We start from the raw sequence: 26,708 nt of genomic DNA, 5'->3' as shown, positions 1-26,708 counted from the left end.
TTTGCGTGAGAACACACGCAACCGCTCTCTCTCTTTATTCCTGACCCAATATCCCTCTCCCTCTCTGTATCTGATGAAACCCCACCCAATCCTATCCACCTCTTTTCTTTCTGGATACAGAAACAATCCACCTATCTTCTTCACACTTAAATCAAATTTTAGTTTCAAATCACATGGAACATTGTCTCTCTCACCAGTCACCACAAGCTGCTCCCTCTCTCTTCCATATGGAATCTTTTCTTTCCTTGAAGCCCCGATCGGTGATCAAATTTGCTCCCAGGCTCATAAGGCTGCTGTGTTGGTCAACGCTGGCGCGTCGAGCCAATGCAACTTTGAATCCTAAACTCGCCGCTCTACCCAATGACTTGATCCGGCAAGGACCTAAGCTCGTTTTTCAGAACCACCCATCGCGAAGGAGCTAAAACAATTTTCCGATGGGCTGCGCGTGCTGCGTCAAGAGATCGAATCAGAGGAGAGAAGAGTCAACATATCGAATCCGTCTCTGCTAGTGCTGCATGTGCCCCAGTTAGCTAATATATATATATATATATATATATATTATTTTTTTTTTTTAATTTCTGAAATGCTGACGTTGCATGTCGTAATGGCGTGTCGGAGCTGGTCAACGTGTCCACGACGCGTCGAAAAAGTCAACTTTTTCGGACACGGATTTTGTCGTGTCGGGCGCCGTGTTGGAGTGTCTGACACTCCGACACTCCAGGGGTGTGGAGTGTCCGTGCAACATTGGTAGAACTCTTGTATGTATATATATATTTTTGGAGTTATATGTTAAGAAAAATAAAAAATAAAATATATAATTAAAATAAATTATATCGAGAAAATATCGAATATCGATGAAAATTTTATCAAATTTTATATAAAAATGATATATTTAACCAAAAATAGATTAAATATAAAATATCAGAAAGATATGAAATTAATATGGATGCTTATAAAAAACAAAAAGTTCAAGGAAATATCGAGGAATATCGTGGATATTTTAGTCCGTGATCACAATAACCCATTGATTTGGGTGAAGAAATGGTGTTCTCGAGTTTGAACAACAACAATGAAAAATATCTAATTTTAATAACAATTTTAATGTATAAGTTTTAATTTAAATTATAAAGATATCATGAATTGACATAAACGCCCTTGAATATTATCAAAATTTAACGGTGTTAATGGTTAGAGGATCAAAATGCTAACAAAATGAAACTTAGGGTATGAAAATGAAAATAACATCATAGTTAAGGTGGTGTTTTGTAATTAATCATTCAAGTTATATTAAAGCCTTGTAATCAATTCAGGTGGTATCGCATACCGGCAAATGGGGCAACTATGTCTTCGCAGCCAATTAAGAATACAATTTCTATGAAAAATGTGCAAGTTGTTATAAAATGAGATAACTTGCTTACTAGAAACTAAAATGTATGAAGAGGGAAGAAGTAGTAAGAGAGAGATAGTAGAAGACTAAGAGAGAATAGATGGGAGAAATGTGGTGTTGTTGTCATTCTCATTAGTTCCCTTTAAATAGGGATAGAGTTACTTGATGGTCACACCAACTTAGTGATCACTCGTGAAACTTGGTGATCACTCACAAGCTACTTGATCTTCACTCATAAGTAACTTCGTGATAATCTCATGTTTCCACAATTACATAATGAACTCTAACTAATGAGTATTACATGATGACACCAAAACCAAAATGATTATGTGGACAGCCACACAAATGATATTATTTATAACACAAGCAAGGCAATTGACTAGCATCATGTCCAAGCTCGTAGTCATCCATAGAAATACAACATGTCCCCTCTCTCGTGTTTACCATATAATCAAGTACGCTATTTTCTCCTAACTTATCCTTAGCTTCATGCACGACCATAACCCCGTCACATAAATTAACATCCATAAAATAAGAATTAGGGGATTGAGGAGACCCAATAGAGTTCTGAACTATTTCAATTGTGTGATTCACAATAGAAGACCGCATTCTATCTCTTTGTGATGGAGGAAGCTCAGTGTTTATAAACTTCTCGATCTTACGTATGGAATGCGATTGTTTTATAGTACCGATATCTCTGCACTTACACAACTCGAAAAAATGGATGGTGATGAACGTTTCAGTTTGAACCATATCAAATCCTTCACAAACATTTTCACGGTTTCCAAACGCATGTTTGGTTTCCTTGCAAAATAAAAATCGCATCCTAAGCACATCATCGGCAGAGCTGCATTCTACACTATGCCATCCCATCCTGGCTTTATAATAACGGAACATTTTGATCACTAGTTACAGGTTAGTTAGAGTGCAGTAAGAGAACATTGGTTTCATATATCTAATCCGATTGAACTGACAGAACAATTTGATCTTCAGGAATTATGAATGTGGAATTAGAGTCTCAAGCGATCATTCGTTTCTGCTTCTTTAAGATGAGAGTAATTTTGGATTTGATGCGTAGCAATTGTTAAACTTCAAGAGATTTCTTAATCAACTACAATGAGCTAGCTAGCAGTGCCAAACAAAAAACAAAAAAAACACATAATACATAAGAACTCAAGTCCCCGCAACAACAGCCTAATCGGCCTTAACGGGATGCAAAGCCTTAACAAAAGTAAAATCCTCATTCTAAAATAATAGATTAGAATGAAGAAATGTCAATCGTGATACAAAATAATAAATAATGAATAAATTCAGAAGTAATCCCTACTTCCTTAGATAATTTCTAGTCTAATTTTCCCTTAGCGAAGTGTCAAACCAGAGTTGAACAAGTTGAGGTTGAGGGATCAAACAAAGCAGGAAGCAAGTACTTCTTCCCATTAAAACCATTAGCATTGTAGCTAGCACCAGTTGCAGCATCAACCAATAGGTCACCAGCATAACTCGGATAAGCTCCTTTCCCATAGACACCAGGACAAGCCGAAGTAGCCTCTAATGGAGTAAAGGTCCTAGAGGGAGGGGGGGTGGGGGGGGTGGGGAGATGAATAGGCCTTTTTTAAATTTTCGTTGACTTTTGTTTCGGAGGATAGCAATGGCTTGTGCTATCCTAGGGTACAGAACATGAATTTACAAAAAGTAAATAACAGTAAATAAACAATCAACACATAGATTTTTTTACTCGCAGAAACCCTGAAGCAGGAAAAAAAACTGCGTGCCCCTTTCTCTTGAGGACAAACTTTTTCACTATGTAAAACTGACTTATTACAAGAATAACAAATCCAGGGATACAACAACAACTATGCTATCCTATCTAGTCCCAAACTAGTCTAGACCTATCTCCTCTCTTGTTTCTAAGCAGCCACAGCTGGAAACTATTTCAGAAGCCTTGTTCGTGAATTCAGCTACCCAATAGCAGATTCAACCGTGAACACTTCTTGAGTTGGTTGCACTACACATCCCTCATGGTATGCAACATGATATGAGTTTATGAAAAGAGTTTTTAGTTCAAGCTCTAAGATTTATAATCACAGGGAAGACTTAAAACTAGACTCAATTAATGAAAATGCAATACAACAGTTTTCAACAACCACCGAGCATAGCCAAAGCTATAACAATATATAGGTAGACAAGACATCAAAGGAATGACGCAAGCAAAGCTGCCAACTTGCTTCAAAAAGGTTTTGGATAGAAGTGATTTGTTGCAGTTCCAACACAGTTGTCACAAGCCAACTCAAGGACACAATGATACCTTTCCTAAAACAAGTTTGATTTAAACATGGAGCAATAAGGTTATATAACCTCTTACTCAGTCCATCAGTGGACCACAACTCAGCCAATAAGAACTGGTCTAGACTCAGACAGTTCCAGCTTTACCTTTGGTTTGAGCATCATTATACCTCGCTGGAGCCTTGGACAGCAAACCATTTGGTCACGGGTTGGCACAACATAAGATCTCAACCCATGACTGATTTGAATGCCAAGGCTTTTACAAAACTCAGTTGTCATATAACAGCTTGAAAACAAAGCACAAACCTATTAGAATATGCTAACATGATCTTTGAATTCGAAGACAACTAAGGACTCAGACCTGCTGCTATCCTCTGTGAAAAAACACATGATATGCATATGCATGATTTACCTGAGACCATGAGAGAGTTAGTGACTTCAGAGCTTGTTCTTCTTGGCAGAGAGCAGTAACTTCAGGTGTTTTGTGAGATAGAAGGATTGCCAACTATCCTTATACCTTCATGGAGCCTCTTTAGGACCTTGGTAGAACCCATTTCCAAAAAGGTTTGTCACAGTCCCAGCTAAAAGGTTAGCCAGGTTTATGATCATGCCATCCATACCCACATCGTTGTTGGGTGCAACCAAAGGTGGAGTTTGTGGACCATAAATTGGCTGATGGAATGGACAAGCACATTGACCAGGGCACTGCGTCTCGGAGTTTCCGACCCAGATGTAAACGAAGTTGGGGCTCTTGCCTCTAATGAAAGTGCTTCTTGAATACCCATGTGTGCCACATTTGTTAGAGCAAAACCCATCTATAATGACATCTGATGAGGTAAGGACAACATTGATGGCATTAGTATGGGCACCCTTGGCTGCCAACTTCTTAATGTGTGTTCCAAGAGATACGGACTTGCCAAGATAGTAGCTTTCATCAAGGATTTGAGTACCCAATGAGAGGGAAAGAGATGAGGTTTTCTTGGCATTGGTGTGGTGGTAGTATTTCTCTATGGATTTCCACCATGTAGCAACAGAGGGTTGGTTTAATAATGTGGCATTGGATGGAGGAGAAGAAAAAGAGGTGATGAAATCAGACACAATTGCGCGTTGGTAGGGCTTGAATTTGCCATACCAGATTAAATTGATGGATATTTTGCCGGTGAGAAGAGGGCCATTGTGGTAATGGAATAGCATTGGCTGCTGGGTTTGGTAATGGTTTGAGTTGGTCTCAGTATAAACCAGAAGAACAAGTATTAATGTCATAATACTCTTGCTAAAGGGTTGCAGATAGATAGTAAGCAAACAACCATTTGGAAACGTAGAACTAGATCCATGGTTATCTTAATCATGGCATATAGAAAAACAATTAGGAAAAAAACTAAAGAGTGTACCTGCTAACATAGAAAAGACGGCACACAATTTTGTCTTCATCTTCATCTTCATCCTTGTATACTGGGATTGTCTCATTTGTCCTAATGCACACGACTGGCTAAACCCTGTCATCCTTAGGTTCGGTCAAAAAAAGCCGGATCAAACCAAACCCAGTATCAAATGCAACGCGCTGTTCTCTGGCCTTTAGCTTTCCCACTTCACTCAAATTCAATGTCCTCAATTCGCCCCATTTCTTTCCTTCCTTCTATGCACTTTCTTTCCTTCAAATCTTCAGCACTATAAATTGGCCAACCCCACTGTTTAGTATATACGATGTACTAGACAATGTCACTAAGCTGTCTAAGTTTGAACAGTCTTCTCTCGACAGCCTCTCTCTCTAGAACTAGAGTGAGAAACCAGATCTAAGTTCCAGCCTTCTCCCCAACTCTCTCATCCAGATCTTGATCCATCTGGATCTAGATCGACGGGAGAAGAGTTGGGGGAGGCTTTTCTAGCTCTGGGGGTTCCTCTAAACTCACTGATCTTCAGCTTGTTCTTCTGGTTTATCCAGCATTTTCTCACCCTTGTGGTGATCTATTGATCCTTCTGTAATCTTTTGTACCCTTGGTGGTGATTTTCTGGCTTTTGTCCAAATCGGGAGGACCTTGTTTCCTCGATTTTTCTTTCATTTCTGTATATTTTGTCAATTAATCCATTTGTTTGCAGATCTATGAATACCCAAACTCATATCATCTCTTCTGCCTCTACACATAAACGTCGTGAGGATACGTATGGTTGCGAGTTTAAAGTGCATGTCACTTACCTTGGTGAGTATGGGTGCTCACGCATGGGTGTTTCACCCCCCATTCTCCATCGGTTTTGTTGTTGTTCTTGGTCTCCGCTCTGGTTCTTGGTCACCATCTCGGCAACCATGGTTTCATCTTGCTTTGTGTGTCTATGGTGAAGAGAATTTGGATATTGGGTCTCCTAAGGTTTGTGATTTGAGATTCGTTGGCACGGGAACATCATTACATAATCCATGCTATGTTGCTTCCGGCGTGAGTTCGACGACCCTCCTTTGCTGGCGGCGGCTGCTCTGGTTGCTCTACTGTTGTTGCTAGGGTTTTGTAATGTTTTGGGCCACTTACTGGGCCTATCTTCTTAGTTTTAAGTTTTTAGGGTAGTCAGCTATTACTAGCTCATGTTGAAATTAGTTGCTTGATTACTTTCCTTGTTACTGTCATGTACTCTATCATGGGGTTTTCCCCTTAAATGAATTACTTCATTTACCCAAAAAAAACAAAGAAAAAAAGAGACAGCGTCACTGAGTGAGTAATGTCATCTGGGGTAGTGGGCTAGTGGCACTATATCTATAAACATGGGTACCCAGGGTAGGTGTGACTGTGTGAGAAGTGATACAGGCTTACAGCTGGGGCTGCTGGGTGATAAGGTTTCAGTGAAGTTATTACAATGAGGTGGTGGCCTCTTCAGGAAAGGTTTTTGGTTTTGACCGTGCTCAATATTTTTGGTTTGGTAACCTAGTGGCCAGCACACAAGACTCGTTCTTTGTGGCTTACTGATCTATTTCTCCAATTAGTCTCTATTAGATCGAAGCCTAGAGTAGAAGAACCTTGGGCATCAAGACTCATTTTTTCGTTTTTTAAGGTGGGCCGACCGGTCCTACGCCCAGTCCACCTAAGTCTCGCCTAGCCCCGCTCAGGCCCAGCCTGCTTAGGCGAAATCGATTCTCTAAACAAAAGCAACCAAAATAAACGCTTCTGCTTCGAAAACAAATAATCAGAAGAATGGAAATCGTTCGATGAGGTGTAGGCGCTTGATTCCAGCTTTCCGTCCATCATCTCCGGCGAGCACTGTCTCACTCTCCGGCTGCATTTTATGTTAAAAGAGACATTTCTGGACCTATTGGACTTCTCAACTCACTGGAGTGCGGTCATCGTTTTACCTTTGGTAAATCAATTTCACTGTTCACTTTTCACTTTTCACTTTTCATTCTCATAGAAGCTATTAGTTCATTGTTGTACTTATGTGATTCTTCTGTGTTAATTCATTCTTATGTTCATCTTCAGCTTCGGTATGCTCCTTCAATTAGGGTTGCTTTGAAGATGAATGTTGGAATGATCAGAGCTGTGAAAATGCAATTTAAAAGAGTGAACAATCTAGGTGTGGATGATTCTTAATTGGTCTTCTTTCAGATACTGATGCGGTGCCTAATTTTCCCAAGGGAAATCGTAACCAATATGATTACCAATGGAATGAAAAATGTTGAAGCTCATGGTTTAATGGGTTGGGTTACTCATTACTGTGATCTATGAAGATGCCAATTTATAGTGCTGAAGATTTGAAGGAAAGAAAATGCATGGAAGGAGGCAAAGAATGTGGGGAATTGAAGAGATTGAATTTGAGTGAAGTGGGAGAGAGCTGAAGGCCAGAGCACAACGCGTTGTAATTCATACAGGGTTTGGTTTGATGTGACTTTATTTGACCAGCCGTGTGCGTTAGGACAAATGAGACAATCCCGGCCAGTAAGGATGAAGAAGACAAGTTGTGTGCCGCCTTTTCTGTGTTAGCAGGTACTTCTTTGTTTTCTCTTAATTATTGTTTGTTATGCCATGATTAAGATAACCATGCTAGTGCCATTAGTATCTAGTTCTTGGTTTCCAATTGGCTGTTAATTTGCTAATCTGCAACATGTTTAGCTAGATTTTATGATATCGCCGATTGCATATTGTTTGTACTTGACAAGGCTGCTAATATCCAGATATAGAGACGGATTACAGATTGTCTGTACTCGACAAGGCTGCTAATCTCTGGATCTAGAGTAATAGTATAGACAACCTGACTATTTCCCTTTAGTATCTGTATTAGATAGTGTCACTGAGTTAGTAATGTCATCTGGGGTAGTGGCACTATATTTTTAATAGAATCATGGGTAGCCAGGGTAGGTGAGAGAAGTGATACAGGCATACAGCTGGGGCTGCTGGGTGATAAGGGTAGTGAATGAGTGAGTTTAAATTCAGCGCCTGCCGCCCAAGAGGTTTCAATATTTAATGAAGTTTATTACAGTGAGGTGGTGGCCTCTCCTGGGGAAGGTTTTTGGTTTTGAGTTTTGACTATGCACAATGCTTTGGTTTTGGTAATCTGTGGCCAGCACACATGACTCTCCTTCTGTGTACCATCCTGATTTTTTTCCAATTAGTCTCTTCACTAGATTGAAGTCTAGAGAACAAGAACCTTGGTAATCAAGTTATCTATCGAGAATTTGAGAGATTATGATGGGTCGGAAAGTTCAGCGCCGGGTAGTGGGGTGGGTAGAGGTCGGTGAGCATTTTGTGTATGTTAAGCATGGGAACCTCAGTATATGGAGTAGGTGCATATTGCCAAGGTTGGCCGGCCTGGTGTATTTCAAGGTATACATGGTTCCAGGCCATTGTGTGTTTATTAGTGAATGGGCGGTTCAATGCCAAATATGCGGCATGTGGAGCACAAATGGATGTCAGACTATAATTCTGATGGTGTTCCTTCCTCCTAGTACAGGCATGATTGTGCTCCAAGAAATTGTGGTTTTGAGGACCTATCAGGCTACCAACAACCGGAATAAGTTTGAGGTACAATAGAAAATATACAAACCAACACCTGAATTAAAGGTTTGAGCCTCGCCATCTGGGTCATGTATTGGAAAATGTTAGTACTATAGAAGACATTTGTGAACAATTAAACAAGTGATGAGGTGCAGACAATATTGGCAGCAAATTAACTGATAACAAGTGTAGAAAACTTGGATCTTATCAAGGAATAGAAAACTTTTTTGTTCTGTTTACTCAGATAAAACTAGCTTCAGTTTAAAGACTAAAGCTAGTTTAGCTTCGTTATGCATTCTTTATATATGCTCATGGAGTATTTTACATTCATGCATCACTCAAGTGACTCAACTGTTAGAATGCTAACGAAATTTTCACCCAAGTGACAACATGGTGCATCAGATTCAGTTGGCATGCATTTCAGTCTCTTGATAAACTAGTGGATGAAATCTCATTCTTTGTATCAGTTCACCACTCGGAGATGTCTTTGCATATAGCGGCAACAATTTATAATTGGCTAAGGAAATTTTTAGCTACAGGTAATTACAGATTACAACTTCAGCAGTTCTATTACTATAAAAAAGCAGCAGCGAACACAATGAAAATAAGCACACTGGAAAATTTAATTAACCAAAAGTGATAAAATGGTTGAAGGAGACATCCTGTCATTAATCAACCGAAGTTTTTCCTTCTACATGGACTGAGATTGGTTTGCTGTGGATGCAGATTATATGGAAATTTAAATTGAAGGAGACGCCGAATACGTGACTAATGCTCAGGTTTGCTTTTTATTCACTTGAACTTGATCCTAGTGAGGTAATCTATTGTGCAGATTGAGATGATTGTTTAGTCTTGCATTTCTATATCAGTGTTTCACCTCTATATGGCTATATCATACATTCATACAATACTGCATGTTGAAACTTTATATCATTATTTGGATTATACAAAAGAATATAACAAAGAATGGGAATTCAAGTATTAAGCTCCCTAATCATTCTATTTACTACATAGTCTATACTAAGTACTCCCAACTCCCAAGTAGTCTCAAACAAGAGTAGAACAAGTTGAGGTTGAGGGGTCAAACAAAGCAGGCAGCAAGTACTTCTTCCCATTCAAACCATTAGCGTTGTAGCTGGCACCAGTTGTAGCATCAACCAAGAGGTCTCCAGGATAACCAGGATAAGCTCCTTTCCCATAGACACCAGGACAAGCCGAGGCAGCCTCTAATGGAGCCTCCTTGGGACCCTGGTAGAACCCATTTCCAAAAGGGTTGGTCACAGTCCCAGCCAAAAGGCTAGCTAGATTGATGATCATACCGTCCAAACCCACATCATTGTTGGGTGCAACCAAAGGTGGAGATTGTGGTCCGTAAATTGGCTGATGGAATGGCCAAGCACACTGACCAGGGCATTGGGTCTCTGAGTTTCCCACCCAGATGTAAGCAAACTTGGTGCTCTTGCCTCTGATGAGAGAGCTCGTTGAAGAACCATGTGTACCACATTTGCTAGAGCAAAACCCATCAATTAGAACATCTGATGAGGTCAAAACAACATTGATGGCATTACTCTGGCTACCCTTGGCAGCCAACTTCTTGATGTGTGTTTGAGACAGGGACTTGCCCATAGAGTAGCTCTCATCGAGGATTTGGGTACTCAATGAGAGGGAAAGAGATGAGGTTTTCTTGGCATTGGCGAGGTGGTAGTATTTCTCTATGAATTTCCACCATGTAGCAACAGAGGGTTGGTTTTTAGATGGAGAAGGAGATGAAGAAGAAAGGGAGGTGATAAAATCGGAAACAATTGCACGCTGGGAAGGCTTGAATTTGCCATACCAAATCAAATTGATGGAGATTTTGCCAGTGAGAAGAGGACCATTGTGGTATTGGAAGAGTATAGGCTGCTGGGACTCATCTGAGGTCTCAGCAAGGCTCCTAGCTGCTGAGCTAAAATGGAACAGAGAGAGAAGCAGAACAAAGGAAAAGAGGTGTTTGGAAGCGGAAGAAGCCATGGTCTTTTGTAACAAAGAAATCAATTTGGGAAGTTCTGTGATGCTAGAAAAGATTGATAGAGCTCAAGTTTTTGTGGGTTGGATTAGATAGGACTATGGACAGGTGTATATATAGTGCTGAAGACTTGAGGGAGCCAAAAAGAAAGGTGTGGCCGTGTGGGATGTGTGATGGGAGTAAAGTGAGATAGCTAAAGTCCAGCAAGACAACGCGTTGCAATTTAAATATGGGCTGCTTTTCAACGCTAATCTAAGTCTAGATGACAGGGTTTATCCAGCCATGTCAATTAGGACGTATAAGACTATCATCAATGAGGATTCAATACGTCGCATACCCCATTTTGTAGTTTTCCACAAGAGTGTGCTGCATTAAAGAGAGTAAGTTATACTTCAATAATGTTTAAATGATTGCGAGCTATAGTATCTTTCTTTTCGCAATTCAATAGATATCTTTGGTGCATAAAATTAGAGAGATATGTAACTCATTAGACTGAAGGTACAATTTTGATACTCACTTTCAAATTCAGTAAAAATGGAAGGAAAACGATGGATCCCCATGAAAGAAACTCATCATTCTAATTCTCACAAAGTAGTGGGATATTAACTGGAGCATGAGTTATGGATGTGGGTATTGCTTATTTGTACATGATGCAGAATACAGAGGAAGGTTTATATGGGACAAGGTACAGCCGGGTAATAGAGGGACAAAGTCAGTGCATGCCTACCAGACCAGGGTTTCAAATTCCAATGGAGTTTATGGTTTTCCATATGAGCTGCTGTGTAGGCTTCTGCCATAGAGGTTTTCGTTGATAACCTTGTGCTACATATGATTCTCCTTCTTTGTATCTTCCTGATGTTTATCCAAGTATCCAGATCATGTGATTAAATTCTATCATCTTAGTCCAATCAATATATTTAATTGCTCACCATTCCATGGTATCTTAGAGAAAACAAAATCCACTACACACTCTACTTTTGATAATGATGAGCAAATATTTTGAGAGCTAGCTACCCCAGTTTCATGTGGTTGTTTGGTGGAACACTATACATTAATAGGAGCAACAAAAATTGCAGATTAAGCATAATGGTTTCTTTGTAGAAGCAATTGTTGAGAAGGTGGGAATAATAGGGATCTTAGCTAGATTTGTTCACTTATACTAACATATAGTAAAGTTAGGCTACTCCTTGGGATTGTTATTTGGGTTTTGACTTCGAGATGTCATTATATTTTGGTGACCCTTGTGAGGGACATGACTCTCCTTCCTCTGTATCTTCCTGATGTTTATTTTGATCGTGCATTATTCAGTCAATTCTATCACTTGACTTTAGTTAGATATATTTCATTGTTAATTATTGTAGCTTCTTGTCATTACAGAAGGCAACATTCGATTACTAGATTACTATATATCATGCAAATCCCACTTCAGATTCTGATACACGGATTGGATAAGAATGAAAAAGTTTGATTCTAATATCCAGCAAAGTTTCATGTGGGCTGTTGATGGTGGAACAGTACTATAATAGGAAGCGAGTTAAGCATGGATCTCCTTAGGTACATAAATCTATTTATAGTTTAATACATCAACTTTTTTGGTATTAGCAGGCAAGCTTACTGCAATGAAAGACCAACTCCGTAAAATGTAGACAACTACGTAAGATAGGGAATTAATCTACGATTGTGCATCACTTATAGAGCTAATCCACACTAAACTTTCCTATTATCAGGAGGAGTTTCTTCCTAGCTAGTGATATGATGGGATTTTCTTTGGTGATCTTTAGCTTCATTTCTGATTTTCAGCAATGCACCCAACATTGCAGGAGGTTGATACGTAGCTGTTCTTCGATGTGGTTAGTTCTTCAATCTTCTTGAACTCACTGTCTGAATGGTATCTCTTGAGAAAAAACAAACTAAAGGCTACAGGTGAAAAAACTTTAATTCAGAGCCATACCATGTTTCCATCAACAATATCATGGTTGGTCGGAAAGTGTACATATAGTGGGGGTAGGCAGTGGATGGTATTACAAGAAATTCTCACCAAAAAAAAAAAAAAAAGGCAGTGGATGGTACTGCTTTGTCTATGACATTGTGAGCATGAATATTTCTTTGAAATTGAATAACTTTTTAATCTCTATCAGTATTAGTTTTAGGGTACTTTTGTTCATGGTTTAGGGAGGTTTAGGGAGATTTAAACAAAAGCAAAACAGTGTAATTGTGATCCTAAAACATTTAACTTAGAAGACAAGCAAACGCAAAAGAAAAACTAGAGGAATTAGGACCAGTAATTTAAGAGCCTCACGTATTATAAGCTCAAGTACAGAAGAATGTTGATGTCTCTGGACTACCTATCAGGTAATAAATCCTTGCTTATGCAAGTAACTTAGAAGCCAAAACCAGATACAACTTTTTGATTCATCTGTTGAGCAACGGTTGTGAGACTAAACTGATTATTTGATCTTTGTATTGTAGCTCTTTGTTCATCTCAGATTTCATAAGGACTCCTATGCAGTTACCTTTGCATGTATTGCAGTGGCAGATCCACAAATTTGATGTGTTGTATTAATCCATTTAGTACACAGGTTCGTACCGTTTCTCTTAATTGCATTCACATAGTGGCATCATAGCTTTATTCGTTGATGAGTTATACGAAAATTTGCTCCATAATGTTACAAAACTCGTAAACTTGAAGCTGTTGCATAACTTAATAACAGTTTTAGAAACTTTATTACTTCTCATTCAAAACAATAAAGAATTTATGATTTATCATAATCTCTGTATTCTCTACATAATCTATACTCTAACGTGGTCGCTCAACGCCCAAGAGGTCTCACACGAGAGTGGAACAAGTTGAGGTTGAAGGATCAAACAAAGCAGGCAGCAAATACTTCTTCCCGTTCAAACCATTGGCATTGTAGCTAGCACCAGTTGTAGCATCAACCAAAAGGTTTCCTGCATAACCAGGATAAGCTCCTTTCCCATAGACACCAGGACAAGCTGAGGCAGCCTCTAGTGGAGCCTCCTTGGGACCCTGGTAGAATCCATTTCCGAAAGGGTTGGTCACAGTCCCCGCCAAAAGGCTAGCTAGATTGATGATCATACCGTCCACACCGACATCATTGTTGGGTGCAACCAAAGGTGGAGATTGTGGTCCGTAAATTGGCTGATGGAATGGCCAAGCACACTGACCAGGGCATTGGGTCTCTGAGTTTCCCACCCAGATGTAAGCAAACTTGGAGCTCTTGCCTCTGATGAGAGAGCTCGTTGAAGAACCATGTGTACCACATTTGCTAGAGCAAAACCCATCGATTAGAACATCTGATGAGGTCAAAACAACATTGATGGCATTACTCTGGCCACCCTTGGCTGCCAACTTCTTGATGTGTGTCTGAGACAGGGACTTGCCCATAGAGTAGCTCTCATCGAGGATTTGGGTACCCAATGAGAGGGAAAGAGAAGAAGTTTTCTTGGCATTGGAGAGGTGGTAGTATTTTTCTATGGATTTCCACCATGTGGCAACTGATGGTTGGTTTTTAGATGGAGGAGAAGAAGTGGAAAGGGAGGTGATGAAATCGGATACAATTGCTCGCTGTGAAGGCTTAAACTTTCCATACCAGATCAAATTGATGGAGATTTTACCAGTGAGAAGAGGGCCATTGTGGTATTGGAATAGCATAGGCTGCTGGGTTTGGTCTGAGGTCTCAGCAAGGCTCCTAGCTGCTGAGCCAAAATGGAACAAAGAGATGAGCAGGACTAGTTGTAGAAGTAGACAAGAGGAAGCAAAAGAAGCCATGGTTTTTTGTATAGCAAAGCTATGAATTTGGGAATTGAGAGTTTAGTGATTTAACAAAAGAGGTATGGAGCTCAAGGTTTGGTGGATTGGAATGGTATATGGAGATGCATATATATAGTGCTTCAAACTTGGGGGGAAGAAAATGCATGGAAGGAGCCAAAGAAAGGTTGGACTTGAAGGGAGTAAAGTGAGAGAGCTAAAGGCCAGCTGGGCAACGCGTTGCATTTTAAAATTTAAATTGGGGATGCTTTTGCTCTGGTTTTTCATCCCAACCTAACGACTAGATGACAGGGTTTATCCAGCCAAGTCAATTAGGACGAATAAGACTTTCATCAATGAGGTTGAAAGGGAAAGTTTTGCACTAACCATTTTTTGCGTAACGTTCAAGGTACTTTATATGATCAAAATACTAATGAGAAGCTATGAGTATTTTCCACAGTGAATTGTACTTCTATTCAAAAATTAAGAAAATTGTTGAATGCAGTCTCTAGTACTGGTTTGTGTCATTTGGGAATTGGGATAGCATTTTATTTTGGTAGAAGTTTACCTCTGATTTGCCGAGGTCTTCTAAATATAAAAAATAAAAAATAGCAAAAATATAGAGTATTCCTGTATTTAATTTTGTCTGTTACTATCCGTTAAAATCATTTTTCAAACCAAATGATATTTGTTATTTTGCGTCTTATAGGTCGTTTTTAATACGTACGTAAGATTGGTGACCGTGCAACTCATTAGATTGAAGGAAATTAGGGTTGCTAACTTCTAATTCTAATCAAAGGAAGAAGATCAATTGTCTCATCAAGGAAACTTGGAAACTTGTACTTTCCAATCCTCGGGATAACAATTTGTAGTTAATCCATCTACTTCCTATTTTCTTCAACTCGAATCTAACCAATTCAGTAGATGTGAGCTATTGGATCGGGTGTGATCCGGAAGAGTGCTTGTGTATGTTAGATTAGTCAATTATGATTAAAACAGAATACAGATGAAGGTAGTGGGAAGAGATGCAGGCGTGCAGCTGATTTAAAAGTCAGTGCATGCATGCCACAGCCTCACAGGGTGTAAGTTATTCAGATGAGCTGTGTGTAGGCTTCTGCCATGAAAGTTTTTGATCTTGACTTTGATCGGTTTATTTAGATAGCCATTGTGGGAGACAAGACTCTCTTCTTTGTATCTTCTCCTAGCTTAGAGAACACAACAAAATCCATTACTCTATAGTATGCACATTCCACTTGTACGTGATCATAATGAAGAAAGAGTGTAATACCTAGTCAAGTTTTATGTGCTGGGTTGGTGCAACGCTATACATTAAGTGTGATTGTGTTTTTATGGAAGCTGCTGGTGTTGTGATCTTAGCTAGAATTTCTTCACTTGTATACTGTATTAATCAAGGCTAGGCTGCTCCTTGGGAATGTTACTTGGGTTTTGACTTCGATATCTTTATTTTTGGTGACCTTTGTGAGAGAGACAAGACTCTCCTTCCTCTGTATCTTCCTGCTCAGCTTATTCTGATCATCCATGTTGATCAACTCTATCACTAATTGACTTTGCTTACTATATTTCATTGTTAATAGTTATAGCTCTTGCTATTATTCGATAACTCTATCTTGCAAATCCACTGAAGTTTAGGTTACACAGATTTCATATACAAGGAAATGTTTGATTCTAACAGCTTGCCGAATTTTTATGGGAGGGTTGTTGGTTAGTGGCACATTGTGTACAATTTACTAGGAAGAAAGACAGCAAATTAGAAGTATGGACGTTAAGGTTTATGTCATTGTTTCATGTCGACATTAAGGTTATTTAGGACTTCTTTCGGATAGTTCAATTTTGTCGTATTTCATGGAGCTATGCTTATGTAACATTAATTTTTTTCAAGTCTTGTTTTTATGGAACGACCCTCGCTCCCTTTCAACAACAAAAGAAGAAGAAGAATTCCCTGCTTGATACCCTGTTTTTCAATAAAACAGCCAACTTGATTAGGTAGCAGGTTCCTAATACGTACCATAGTCATCTGATGCTAGAAGCAAAGCTGGAGATCATTGGGGGTTAGTTCTTCAATCTTATGAAATGTCTGGAGTGTCTGGAATTTGTCTCAGTTTACAGGTCTAGAGGCGAAGAACCTGGATGGGGGTGACCCATACATGAACATATAATATCACGGGTCGGAAAGTGCACATATCCTAAGTTAGTGGGGCTGGCAATGGTGGATTGGTGTGTGCTTTAATTTGGGACATTCCGAGCTTGAATATAATGTCAGACACGTGTACACCGCCGGACATGGTGGTCGAAGATATATACGACCTGGGCCATGGAGGCCGGAGTATGAAGTGGATGGTCGGCTGTGGTGGAGCAGTGAGAGATGGACATGATGCAGGTGTATGTGTATCATGCTCCGTCGACATATACTGTACTGAACGAGTGTTCTCAAAGGAATTATGGTTTTTCTAAGGACCTACCAGTTATGGAACAAAGATCGACACAGAATGGATCTGTGGGAAGGGGGCATGCATGTTTTGGTAGGGAAGATCCACAGTAATAGGCTAATAGCCCTAGAATTTAAGGGGTGGTGTTTTTTTTTTTTGGGGCCAATGCTTGATACTAACGATGTTTCACTTCTAGATTACAGGGTTTGAGCATAACTAATTAATACAAAACAACCATGGCTAAGCCCAGATGAGTAATACGATGAATTCTTCTGAACTTGATATATCTTACCGGTTAATTACTCGGGAAGGTCCTTTGATTTGATGGAGCAAGAATGCAAGATCAAAATGCCTTCTGCCTCATGCATTTGCCTTTCATTCCTAAATCTTGCTTATGTAATTAACCAAGGAAGGTCCTTTGATTTGATGGAGCAAGATTAAAATGCCTTCTCCCTCATGCATATGCCTTTCATTCCTAAATCTTGCTTATGTGACTCGCCACTGATATGCAATTGCCTTAATAACCCAGGTATTGCTTGCAGACCCATAAACTTTTACATGCCGTTGTATGTATACATTGTGCATACAATCTTGGGGAATTATACAATCATTTTCTCCAAATCACTATCTCAATGTATTCTTTAGTTTCATTAATGGATATGATGTAAGACCAGCCTTATCATACTTTTTTTCAAAAAGAAAAAATACAACCATTTTATCCCATTAAATTTTACATGACTCGAAACATGTAAAACTCTTTCATGACTTGTTAGCTATTTGTTTCATTTTACAGAAATTATACAAGGTGATGGATAACTAATCATGCTCATAAATCATGATACCCCTTCTCAGTAGGGGAGGAGTATTTGGCTACAATTGATCATCATTTTTGTTTTGCTTTTAGTAGACAGTAGACACTATGTTGTTCTTTATCTTTAATTTGGAGTGCATTTCCAATATGTGTTTGATCTAGATACCATTTGTTTTTGTTTTTTCGAGAACATGATGTAAATATTCATATTCATGAAATCAGAACAAGCAAAAGTATCATGTGAAATTTGAATTTTTATTATTTTCATTTGAGAAAAAATAAAGAATGGGAATTGTAGAATCAATGACTGTATTCTCTACATAATTTATACTCTAACGTGGTCACATCTCCTAATTACTCTCAAACAAGAGTAGAACAGGTTGAGGTTGAAGGGTCAAACAAAGCAGGAAGCAAGTACTTCTTCCCGTTCAAACCGTTGGCGTTGTAGCTGGCACCAGTCGTAGCATCCACCAAGAGGTCTCCGGCGTAACCAGGATAAGCTCCTTTAGCATAAACTCCAGGACAAGCCGAGGCAGCCTCTAATGGAGCTTCTTTGGGACCCTGGTAGAACCCATTTCCAAAAGGGTTGGTCACGGTCCCAGCCAAAAGGCTAGCTAGATTGATGATCATGCCGTCCACACCGACATCGTTGTTGGGTGCCACCAATGGTGTGGTCTGTGGTCCATAGATAGGTTGGTGGAATGGCCAAGCACATTGACCTGGGCATTGGGTCTCGGAGTTCCCCACCCAGATGTAAGCAAACCTGGAGCTCTTGCCTCTGACGAAAGAGCTCCTTGAAGAACCATGTGTACCACATTTGCTAGAGCAGAACCCATCAATTAGAACATCTGATGAGGTCAAGACAACATTGATGGCATTGCTCTGGCTACCCTTGGCTGCCAACTTTTTTATGTGTGTTTGAGATAGGGACTTGCCCATAGAGTAGCTCTCGTCGAGGATTTGGGCACCCAATGAGAGGGTAAGAAGTGAACTTTTCTTAGCATTGGCGAGGTGGTAGTATTTTTCTATGGATTTCCACCATGTAGCAACTGATGGCTGGTTTGCAGATGGAGAAGAAGTGGAAAGGGAGGTGATGAAATCGGAAGCAATTGCGCGCTGGGAAGGCTTGAATTTTCCGTACCAGATCAAATTGATGGAGATTTTGCCGGTTAGAAGAGGGCCTTTGTGGTACTGGAATAGTATAGGCTGCTGGGTTTGGTCCGACGTCTCAGCAGGTAGTAAGGTTCTACCTGCTGAGCTAAAATGTATCAAACCGAGCAGCAGAACAAATGAAAGCAATTGCTTGAAACTAGAAGAAGCCCTGTTTGGATTATAACACAGAATTCACTATGGGAAGTCGAGTGATGCTAGAAAAGATTTGATGGAGCTCAAGTCTTTGTGAGTTGGAATGATCTATGGGAGAAGGGTATATATAATGGTGGGAGACTAGGGGAAAGAAAGTGCATGGAAGGAGGTAGTAAAGTGGGATTTGCATTGTGAAGAGGCCAGTAGGACAACGCGTTGGGTTTCTTAATTGGGTGTGGGCGACTCATTTTTGCTTCAAACCGAATCTGAAGACTTGGAGAAATGGTGACAGGTTTAGCCAGCTAAGTGAATTGGGACAAATAAAGACAGTCCAGATGAGAACGAAAAGGAACAAAACTGAGAGCTCACTCATGACTGGCATTTGCCATATTATTCCAGAGGGAGGCTGGAGTTATGTGGCGAAGGGTGTGACTAATGCTCAGCACAGTTTTCTTGTGCAAGTGATTATTGCAATAGTAGTTGTCAACTTGATTAGGACAAATTGGGCATGATTATTGCAAAAAACCAAAGCTCTTATACGTGGAGTAGCTGGATGCCCTCATTTTAGGTTCAGGTTCTCCAATTCTGTCTTTTATTTTCTGGTTTGATATAGAGTGGTTTGTTTTGTTGAAGTTATGTGGTTTGAAACAAGTGAGGAGTGTGTGTGAGAGTTTTTCTCACATTAGAAATGTGTTCAACAATGTACCCTGTATACCTTGGGCAATCTGAACCTACATGTTCAAATGAAGTCCAAGTATAGTACATGAGCGCATATCTCTTTATATGTATGGTGATTAAGGCATTAAGCTAGAGATAATGTTAGCCTTTAATGCATTGATAACGAGTGAACATTATAATCATAATTTTTTTTTTTTTACAGACAATTTACCAATCAATTGCAAATAACCTCGCACCCAAAATGGATGCCAGTGTGCAACTTCTTATATCTTTGTCTTCGATTTAGGTGTATCCCTTGATTTCTCATTTATTTCTATCATTTTCTCTCAAATCTTTTTTCTTCCTTTAGCCCCAATTTTTTTGATTAGCCAAATTCAGAGAACTGCTCAAGTTTTGGCTTTTCCCTCAAATTGTGATTTTAAATCTTCAGTCCTTAATTATTTAATTAGTAACTTGTGTCTTTTTAAAGAGACTATATCCACTGTTTTTTGAATTAGCATATGCATCTTCCATTGGTTTGGGAGACCAAGTGACCACTTGAGTTTATAAAATTCACTCAATTTGCTGTTCGGTTTTGCAAGCAAATATACTAGGCCTCAACAAATGGTAGCTCCCGAGTCCCAAGTCCTTGAATCATAGTAGGTAAAGTGGTGCAAAGTTTATGACGCACACGTTCCCCACCGTCCAACCATATGAAACACATAAACAAAGTCAGCTACAGAAAATTCCCTTGGCTTTGTCCCCTATCGATAATTTCAAAGAAAATATAAAGTTTGATCAACTTACTAAATCCCATGAAGTGATGAGCTTCATAATGCAAACAATTCACAGTTCAGATTATGAACCCAGTTCTCATTACCTCTAAATGTTAGAACTTCGCATTGAAGCATTCAAGCTTGACTCGAATCCGTTACATTTAGATAAAGAACATATAAACCGAACAACTAATATGTAATATTTTGATTCAGTCATCAACATCGTATTATCATGCATGTATTTTAATAACGTTAACAAAATTAAAACCTAAAAAAATAGTCTTAGGTTCAACACAGGAGGTGAGGACTTAAGATCGAATATAAGAAATACTCTTATTATAGACGCTTAATTTGATCGGATCAAAAATAAAAATAAAAAGAAAAAATTTAAGTCTTCATTCGATAATTTAAAGGGTTGTACATTAATAATGTAAATGCATATTAACGTGTATACTCTGCTCGATACATTTGATAGAATGCAGTGACACATCGGATAGAACTCAATTATTTTGGACAGTAGTACTCCACAGAATGGGGTGGTTTGATTGGTATAGTTGTGGATAATGTCACTTGCCACTTTTACCTTTTATCCTTTTTGTGACCTTTAGTTTGTAAACTTCGTTCTTAGTCTTTGGCTCTCATCCTTTGCCCATCTTGTGCTTTTGCTTGTACTCGTTTAGATTTGCCACAACTCCATTCAATTCCAAGTTCACAAAATCCAGCAAAAACCCAATCTCTCACAAGTCACAAACCAAGCAGGAAATCAAAATACAGGCACAAAATTTTCTGATGCAAATCAAAACGATTTGCAGTAGCTTATATTATTATATCCGCATAACCCAAAGAACTAAAACAAATCAATGAATATGATTATTATCTACTCCTAATTTTCACCAGTACTAATCCATCCTAGACCAAAGTGGAACAGCTTGAGGTAGATGGATCAAACAGAGCAGGAACCAAGTACTTCCTTCCATTAGCACCATTGGCATTGTAGCTTGCGCCAGTTGTAGCATCCACCAAAAGGTCTCCGGCGTAACCCGGATAAGCCCCTTTGGCATAAACCCCGGGACAAGCTGAAGCAGCCTCCAATGGAGCCTCAGCGGGACCCTGGAAGTAACCATTTCCAAAAGGGTTGGTTGCTGTTCCGGCCAAGAGGCTCGCCAAGTTGATCACCATGCCGTCAAGGCCAACGTCGTTGTTGGGAGCGACGAGGGGTGGGCTCTGTGGGCCGTAGATGGGCTGGTGGAACGGCCAGGCACAGAGACCAGGGCATTGAGTCTCGGAGTTTCCGACCCAAATGTAAGCGAACTTGTAGTTCTTGCCTCGGATGTGAGATGAGCCGGAAGCAGAGCCATGGGTACCGCACCGGTTCATACAGAACCCATCGACGACGACATCGGCTGAAGTCAAGACGACATTGATTGCGTTCTTCTGGTCACCCATTGAAGCCAACTTAATGATCTGTTTGTTGGTCAGAGACTTTCCAAGAGAATATTTCTCATTGGAAATCTGGTTCCCAAGAGCAATGGAAAGAGAGGACTTCTTGGAGGTGAGGTGGTAGTACTTCTCGGTGGTTTTCCACCAGGTAGCGACGGAGGGCTGTTTGGCCTGGGCCGGCGAGGAAGATGAAGATAAGGAGGTGATGAAATCGGAAACAATGGCTTTCTGTGCCGGCTTGAAGTTGCCGTACCAGATGAGATTGATGGCGATTTTGCCGTTGAGAAGAGGACCGTTGTGGTATTTCAAGAGCTGGGTCTGGTCTTGAACAAGCTGACTGAGCTTCCTTGTTGCCAAGGAGACTTGGAACAACCTAGAAGAAGCAAGTGAAACTTGGAAGAAAGAGACCACTAAGAAGAGTGATAGTATCAAACAAGAAGAGGAAGAAGCCATTTTTGAGGGTTTTAGAGAGAGAAATTAATGGGGTTTTTAAGATCAAGCTAGAGAGAGAGAGAGAAGGAGAAGAGAGCTTGTGAGATGGGAGATGAGAGAAATGGAGAGAGGTTTTTATAGTGGTGGAGGAGGAGGTTTAAAATGCAGGGGTTAATTGAATGTGGGAGGTAAGAAGAGAGAGAAAATGAGAGTGTGGGGTTTAAGAGGTGGCTTCTCATTTACGATTTGCTTTGTGGCAGTAAAAGAAATTAAAAGAGATCACTCTCCCCCAAGCGCGTTTCTTTATTGCTGAATGCCGTTGGGTCTCATTGTCTAACACCACGCTTTCACCCCGCAGGTGTTTACCACGCTCCAACTAGGCAACTACACAATTATCATGTTGTATTTCTCTTTGGTACAAATAATTACCTTTACTTTTTCTTTATTCTTTTTCATTATTATATTTACTTTTTTGTTTTTAGACATGTGATTTTCATTGATATCTAGGCTGAACTAAGCTTTAGCTTTTCAAAAGCAAAAAATATGAAGTCTTTTACTCATTTTTCTGTTTTACACATTGTATTTAAATAAATTTGTAAAACTAATCTGGTTAAGATTTGTATGGGTCAACAACAAATTGATTTGTATTAGAGAAAATCAACAAATATGGTACTATAGTAGTTTACGTTTTAGCTGAATGAGTTGTAACCATAGTAGTGAAAGATTGCTAAAGAAGCTGTAATTATGGTAGTGAAAGGTTTGTTTCGTACAACTACTTCATTCAGAGCATGTAGTTTCAAAACAAGTCTTAATCAAACTCTATTTATCAACATTTATATATTACATAAAATAGGATATATTTTGTTGCTCATTGATTAGGATTTTACTAATGCCCTAAAAAGGTGCAAATTGAACTTTACTTGATTTTATGGATATAATTAACCAAGGAAAAAAAAACAAATTAGTTAACTTAGATATTATATAATTTGTTCTTGTTAAATTTTTGTCTATTGAATATGAGGCAGTGTAAGACAAGAAGAGCGTGAGAGTGAAGCACTTGTCTTGTCACATCCTATAGAGGAAAGTCAGGAAACGTGAGTTACAGCCCAAACGGATATAATATAAATTCATATTCTATAATCTACATTATTTATGGGTTAGGCATAGGCGTCCTTTTGTGGAAGTAAGTGACACCTTTCTTTCTTACCTCGCCAGAAGACAAAACACATCACACCCCCTTAGCTTGCTACAGATTGCAAAAAGAACTCAAAATCCCCAAACCACCCCGACTCAATGATACAAAGTCCGGAATATTCGGTGGGCAAAATGGGGAATTCATGTAGAGATAAACGTTGGGATCACAGGCTGGACGGGGAAAATGAATGTCGATTGGGAAGCGTGGCACTTGGGTAGGCCAACTGGCAGTCCGCTGGGGTATCCTATGTGTGGGGTACAGCGCGTGGGAGCACGCACCTATAATTTAGTGGACCACTTGAGTGGCAGTAAGACACACAAGGCTCGTGAGTCGCGTGAGGAAGGCTAATCTTAGTAGCAAAAGCATTTAATAGTTAGAGAGGGGGGTCTGGGTCTGGTTAATTGCGGCAGCTCCAGCTGGATCAACACTGTAAATGAGTCATCGAGAGATGATGAGGATGGATGGTGGTGGAGGAGGTGGTGGCAAGCCATGACCTATGAGACTTGATGAGTGGAATTAAAACCAGCTAGCTACTAGGTTTGGGGTTTAGGGTTTACCGTGTACGTCTCAGCTAAGCTATGATCAGAGATGATCATGAGGAGGAATTTATATCATCACAGTTTCACCTGCATTACAGATTTGCAGCACTGATTGTTCTGGTGTCGATTGCCTCTCCGCAAGGGTGAAAGTCGATATATCATCCAAGTTTTTAGGTAAAGGATATTGAGGGAACAAAAAAAATTTAAAAACTGAAAAGAACAAACCTGTGGAAGTAACGTACCATGAGGACTCCTCCTCAAATGTGCCATGTTCAAGTACATGTAGTTTATATAAGGGTAAAATATTGTACAGTATTTGTGGTTTGAAGTCGACATCTGTTTAACTTTTTATGGTTTTATTTTAATCTGAATAGTCTTTAAAGTCACGATTTTTCATCCAAATAGTCTTTATGGTTTTATTTTAATCTGAATAGTCCTCGGAATAACTATTTAGATAAAAAATCATGACTTTAAAGACTATTCAGATTAAAATAAAACCACAAAGACTAAACAAATGTCGACTTCAAACTAGAAAGACTAAACAAATTTCAATTCTTTGTATAATGAGCCTTACGTGCCTATAGAAAATAGAATGCGCGTCTAAGAAAAAAAACAAATGTCGACTTCAAACTAGAAGGACTAAACAAATTTCAATTCATTGTATAATGAGCCTTAGGTGCCTATAGAAAATAGAATGCGCGTTTAAGAAAAAAAACACACACACATAGACATAAAATTTTTCTATGTTGAATGAACATTGTCGATCGGCGACCTCGTCATAATGTCTCAGTTCGGGAGAGAAAATGACCGGAGTGCACCGACTTCATCTCATGCTTTCGTCTTAGTTTGGTGGGTGAGCTGGAAGGAAGGAAGAGACGGGATAGGGAGTGTGTTGCAAATCCAATTGACACTACTATACTCACACAACGGTGCTCCACAATTATGGAAATATGGTTTCTTTTCTGTTTATAAACACTTGTCTAATTGAAATAGTTGTTCTGGTGAGGGATTAGAACCGTTACAACAAGGGCTTTTCGTGGTTGTTCTAGTGGTATTAATTTGTATATGATATGGTTTCCTCTTGCTCAGATCAGGTTAATTTAAGTTTCTAGTTGTTGTATTAGAGATCGATGGGTAAGCTAAATTCAAATCACTTCTCTTGCAAGTTTATGGCGGGTTGTCTCAAGGGGGCGGTGAGTTCAAGTTAGAGTGGTTAACCGAGGATCTGATGGTGGCGGTCTCAATGGTGTAAGTTGTCAAGACTGGGATGTTACATGCTTTAGTGTCTAGATGTGGCCTTCGTCGCAATTGTTAAGACTGGGATGTTGCATCTCCTCTTATTTATTTAGTATGTTTATTGTTGTTGGTGTGTGTGTGTGTTTTGGTTCTTTTGTTACTATGAGGTCGTACTGCTTGGCTCATTATGAACACCGTTTATCGAGTGATAAATATCAACCTGGCAAATGGGCGGGTTGGGTGGTTAGCGAGCGGGTCTTAACAGGTTAGCGGTCTTAGCGGGCTCAACCCATTATAACCCGTTATCTTAAAGGGTTATAACGTGTTGAGCTCGTTGGGTTCGCGGGTTACCCGTTGGAACCCGTTAAGACCGCTAAGGAGTATTTTTTTTTTTTAAAAAAAAAACATTTTCTAATCAAATACTTAATTCTTTTTTTTTTTTTCTTTCTGAAAACATCTTTTCTTTTCCTTCTTAAATTGGTACAGAATTTTGTTTTTGATTTCTGAACCTGATAAAAATAAGAATTTTGTAATAAAAAAAAAAGAAAAGAAAGAATGTTCTTCGTTTGTTGAACTATATATTTCTAAATAATTTAAAACTATTAAAATTATAATGTATTTTCTAAGTTAATCTAAGTAAGTTTTTTTACTATTACTAATTTCAAAAAAAAAAAAAAAAATACTTCATTCGTAGAACTCTATTCTTCTTTTTCCCAAAAAATTTACCATACAATTACATGGTGGAAAACTTGTTCTTCATCTTACCCAAGTACCAGAAAATACCAGCACCATAACCAAGAAGAAGAACTCTGTTTCTTCCTCTTCCCAATACCCAGTTCTCGTCGAGTAGACATCGAAACCAAGACGAATCTCCGGCGATCCCAGACGAGATCCCGCAGCTCCTTCGACCTCTGACCATCATACTGCCTCGGCGTCGCCCCAGACCGCCCGTCATCTATCTCAGACCGCCGCGTCGTCTATCTAAGACCACCGCGCCGTCGATCTCACTCGAGAACCTCATACCTTTATTCCACAGATGTGATGAGTTAGATGGTTTTTTTTGTTAGCGGGTTAGATGGGTTCCGTTGGGCAACCCGTTTCCGCCCGTTAGTTAGCGGGTTGTCGCCCGTTAGCCTAAAATTTTAATGGGGCGGAAATGGACGGGTTTTTAACAAGCGGTTGGCGGGCGGTTAATGGGTAACGGGTTGAAATGCCAGGTCTTTTCACCTGCTTATATCACTAATATCCACTACCAAGTAGTACCAAGAGGCCTGGTTTACTCATGTACCTGTTAATCCTTCATGGGATCGGAGCGCATAGTTGGAGTACTCATTCTTCTTTACCAAGTTTGTTGTCAATTTGTTATTGATTGTTAAGTCTTTTAGTCGTAATGAAGATTTTCCTAGCCTCATGAGGATATAGGAAGTTGAAGTTAGGCCCTTTGGTTTACTGAGAT

At 39.5% G+C, this 26,708-nt stretch overlaps 5 protein-coding genes across 5 annotated transcripts in view; all 5 read right to left on the bottom strand.

The window, feature by feature from the left end:
* The window catches only part of LOC101297249, a 20,664-nt gene extending 9,934 nt beyond the window's left edge, over positions 1 to 10,730 (bottom strand). Inside the window, exon 1 of the mRNA XM_004299605.1 lies at positions 9,555 to 10,730. Within this exon, the coding sequence (XP_004299653.1) occupies positions 9,688 to 10,650 (963 nt within the window). The 5' untranslated portion in view covers positions 10,651 to 10,730 and the 3' untranslated portion in view covers positions 9,555 to 9,687. The remainder of the gene's footprint in view (positions 1 to 9,554) is intronic.
* LOC101294953 lies at positions 4,190 to 4,933 on the bottom strand. The gene has a single exon (XM_004301277.1). The coding sequence runs from the start codon at positions 4,931 to 4,933 to the stop codon at positions 4,190 to 4,192; it is 744 nt and encodes a 247-aa protein (XP_004301325.1).
* Positions 10,731 to 13,336: 2,606 nt separating the features above from the next.
* On the bottom strand, positions 13,337 to 14,520 carry LOC101297541. The gene has a single exon (XM_004299606.1). The coding sequence runs from the start codon at positions 14,433 to 14,435 to the stop codon at positions 13,473 to 13,475; it is 963 nt and encodes a 320-aa protein (XP_004299654.1). The 5' UTR covers positions 14,436 to 14,520; the 3' UTR covers positions 13,337 to 13,472.
* A 3,386-nt stretch (positions 14,521 to 17,906) lies between these two features.
* LOC101294668 lies at positions 17,907 to 19,004 on the bottom strand (the record flags this gene model as incomplete). The annotated part of the gene is made up of 1 exon (XM_004301276.1): positions 17,907 to 19,004. A coding segment is annotated over one exon (972 nt), but the record flags the coding sequence as incomplete, so codon positions are not given.
* Positions 19,005 to 21,192: 2,188 nt separating this feature from the next.
* On the bottom strand, positions 21,193 to 22,391 carry LOC101296960. The gene has a single exon (XM_004299604.1). The coding sequence runs from the start codon at positions 22,301 to 22,303 to the stop codon at positions 21,320 to 21,322; it is 984 nt and encodes a 327-aa protein (XP_004299652.1). The 5' UTR covers positions 22,304 to 22,391; the 3' UTR covers positions 21,193 to 21,319.
* Between the last annotated feature and the right edge of the window lie 4,317 nt (positions 22,392 to 26,708).

The sequence above is a fragment of the Fragaria vesca genome, linkage group LG5 (genome assembly GCF_000184155.1).
Source record: "Fragaria vesca subsp. vesca linkage group LG5, FraVesHawaii_1.0, whole genome shotgun sequence".
Lineage (NCBI taxonomy): Eukaryota > Viridiplantae > Streptophyta > Magnoliopsida > Rosales > Rosaceae > Fragaria > Fragaria vesca.
The sequence above is the reverse complement of the archived record's forward strand: the minus strand, read 5'-3'. Positions and strand labels throughout refer to the sequence as shown.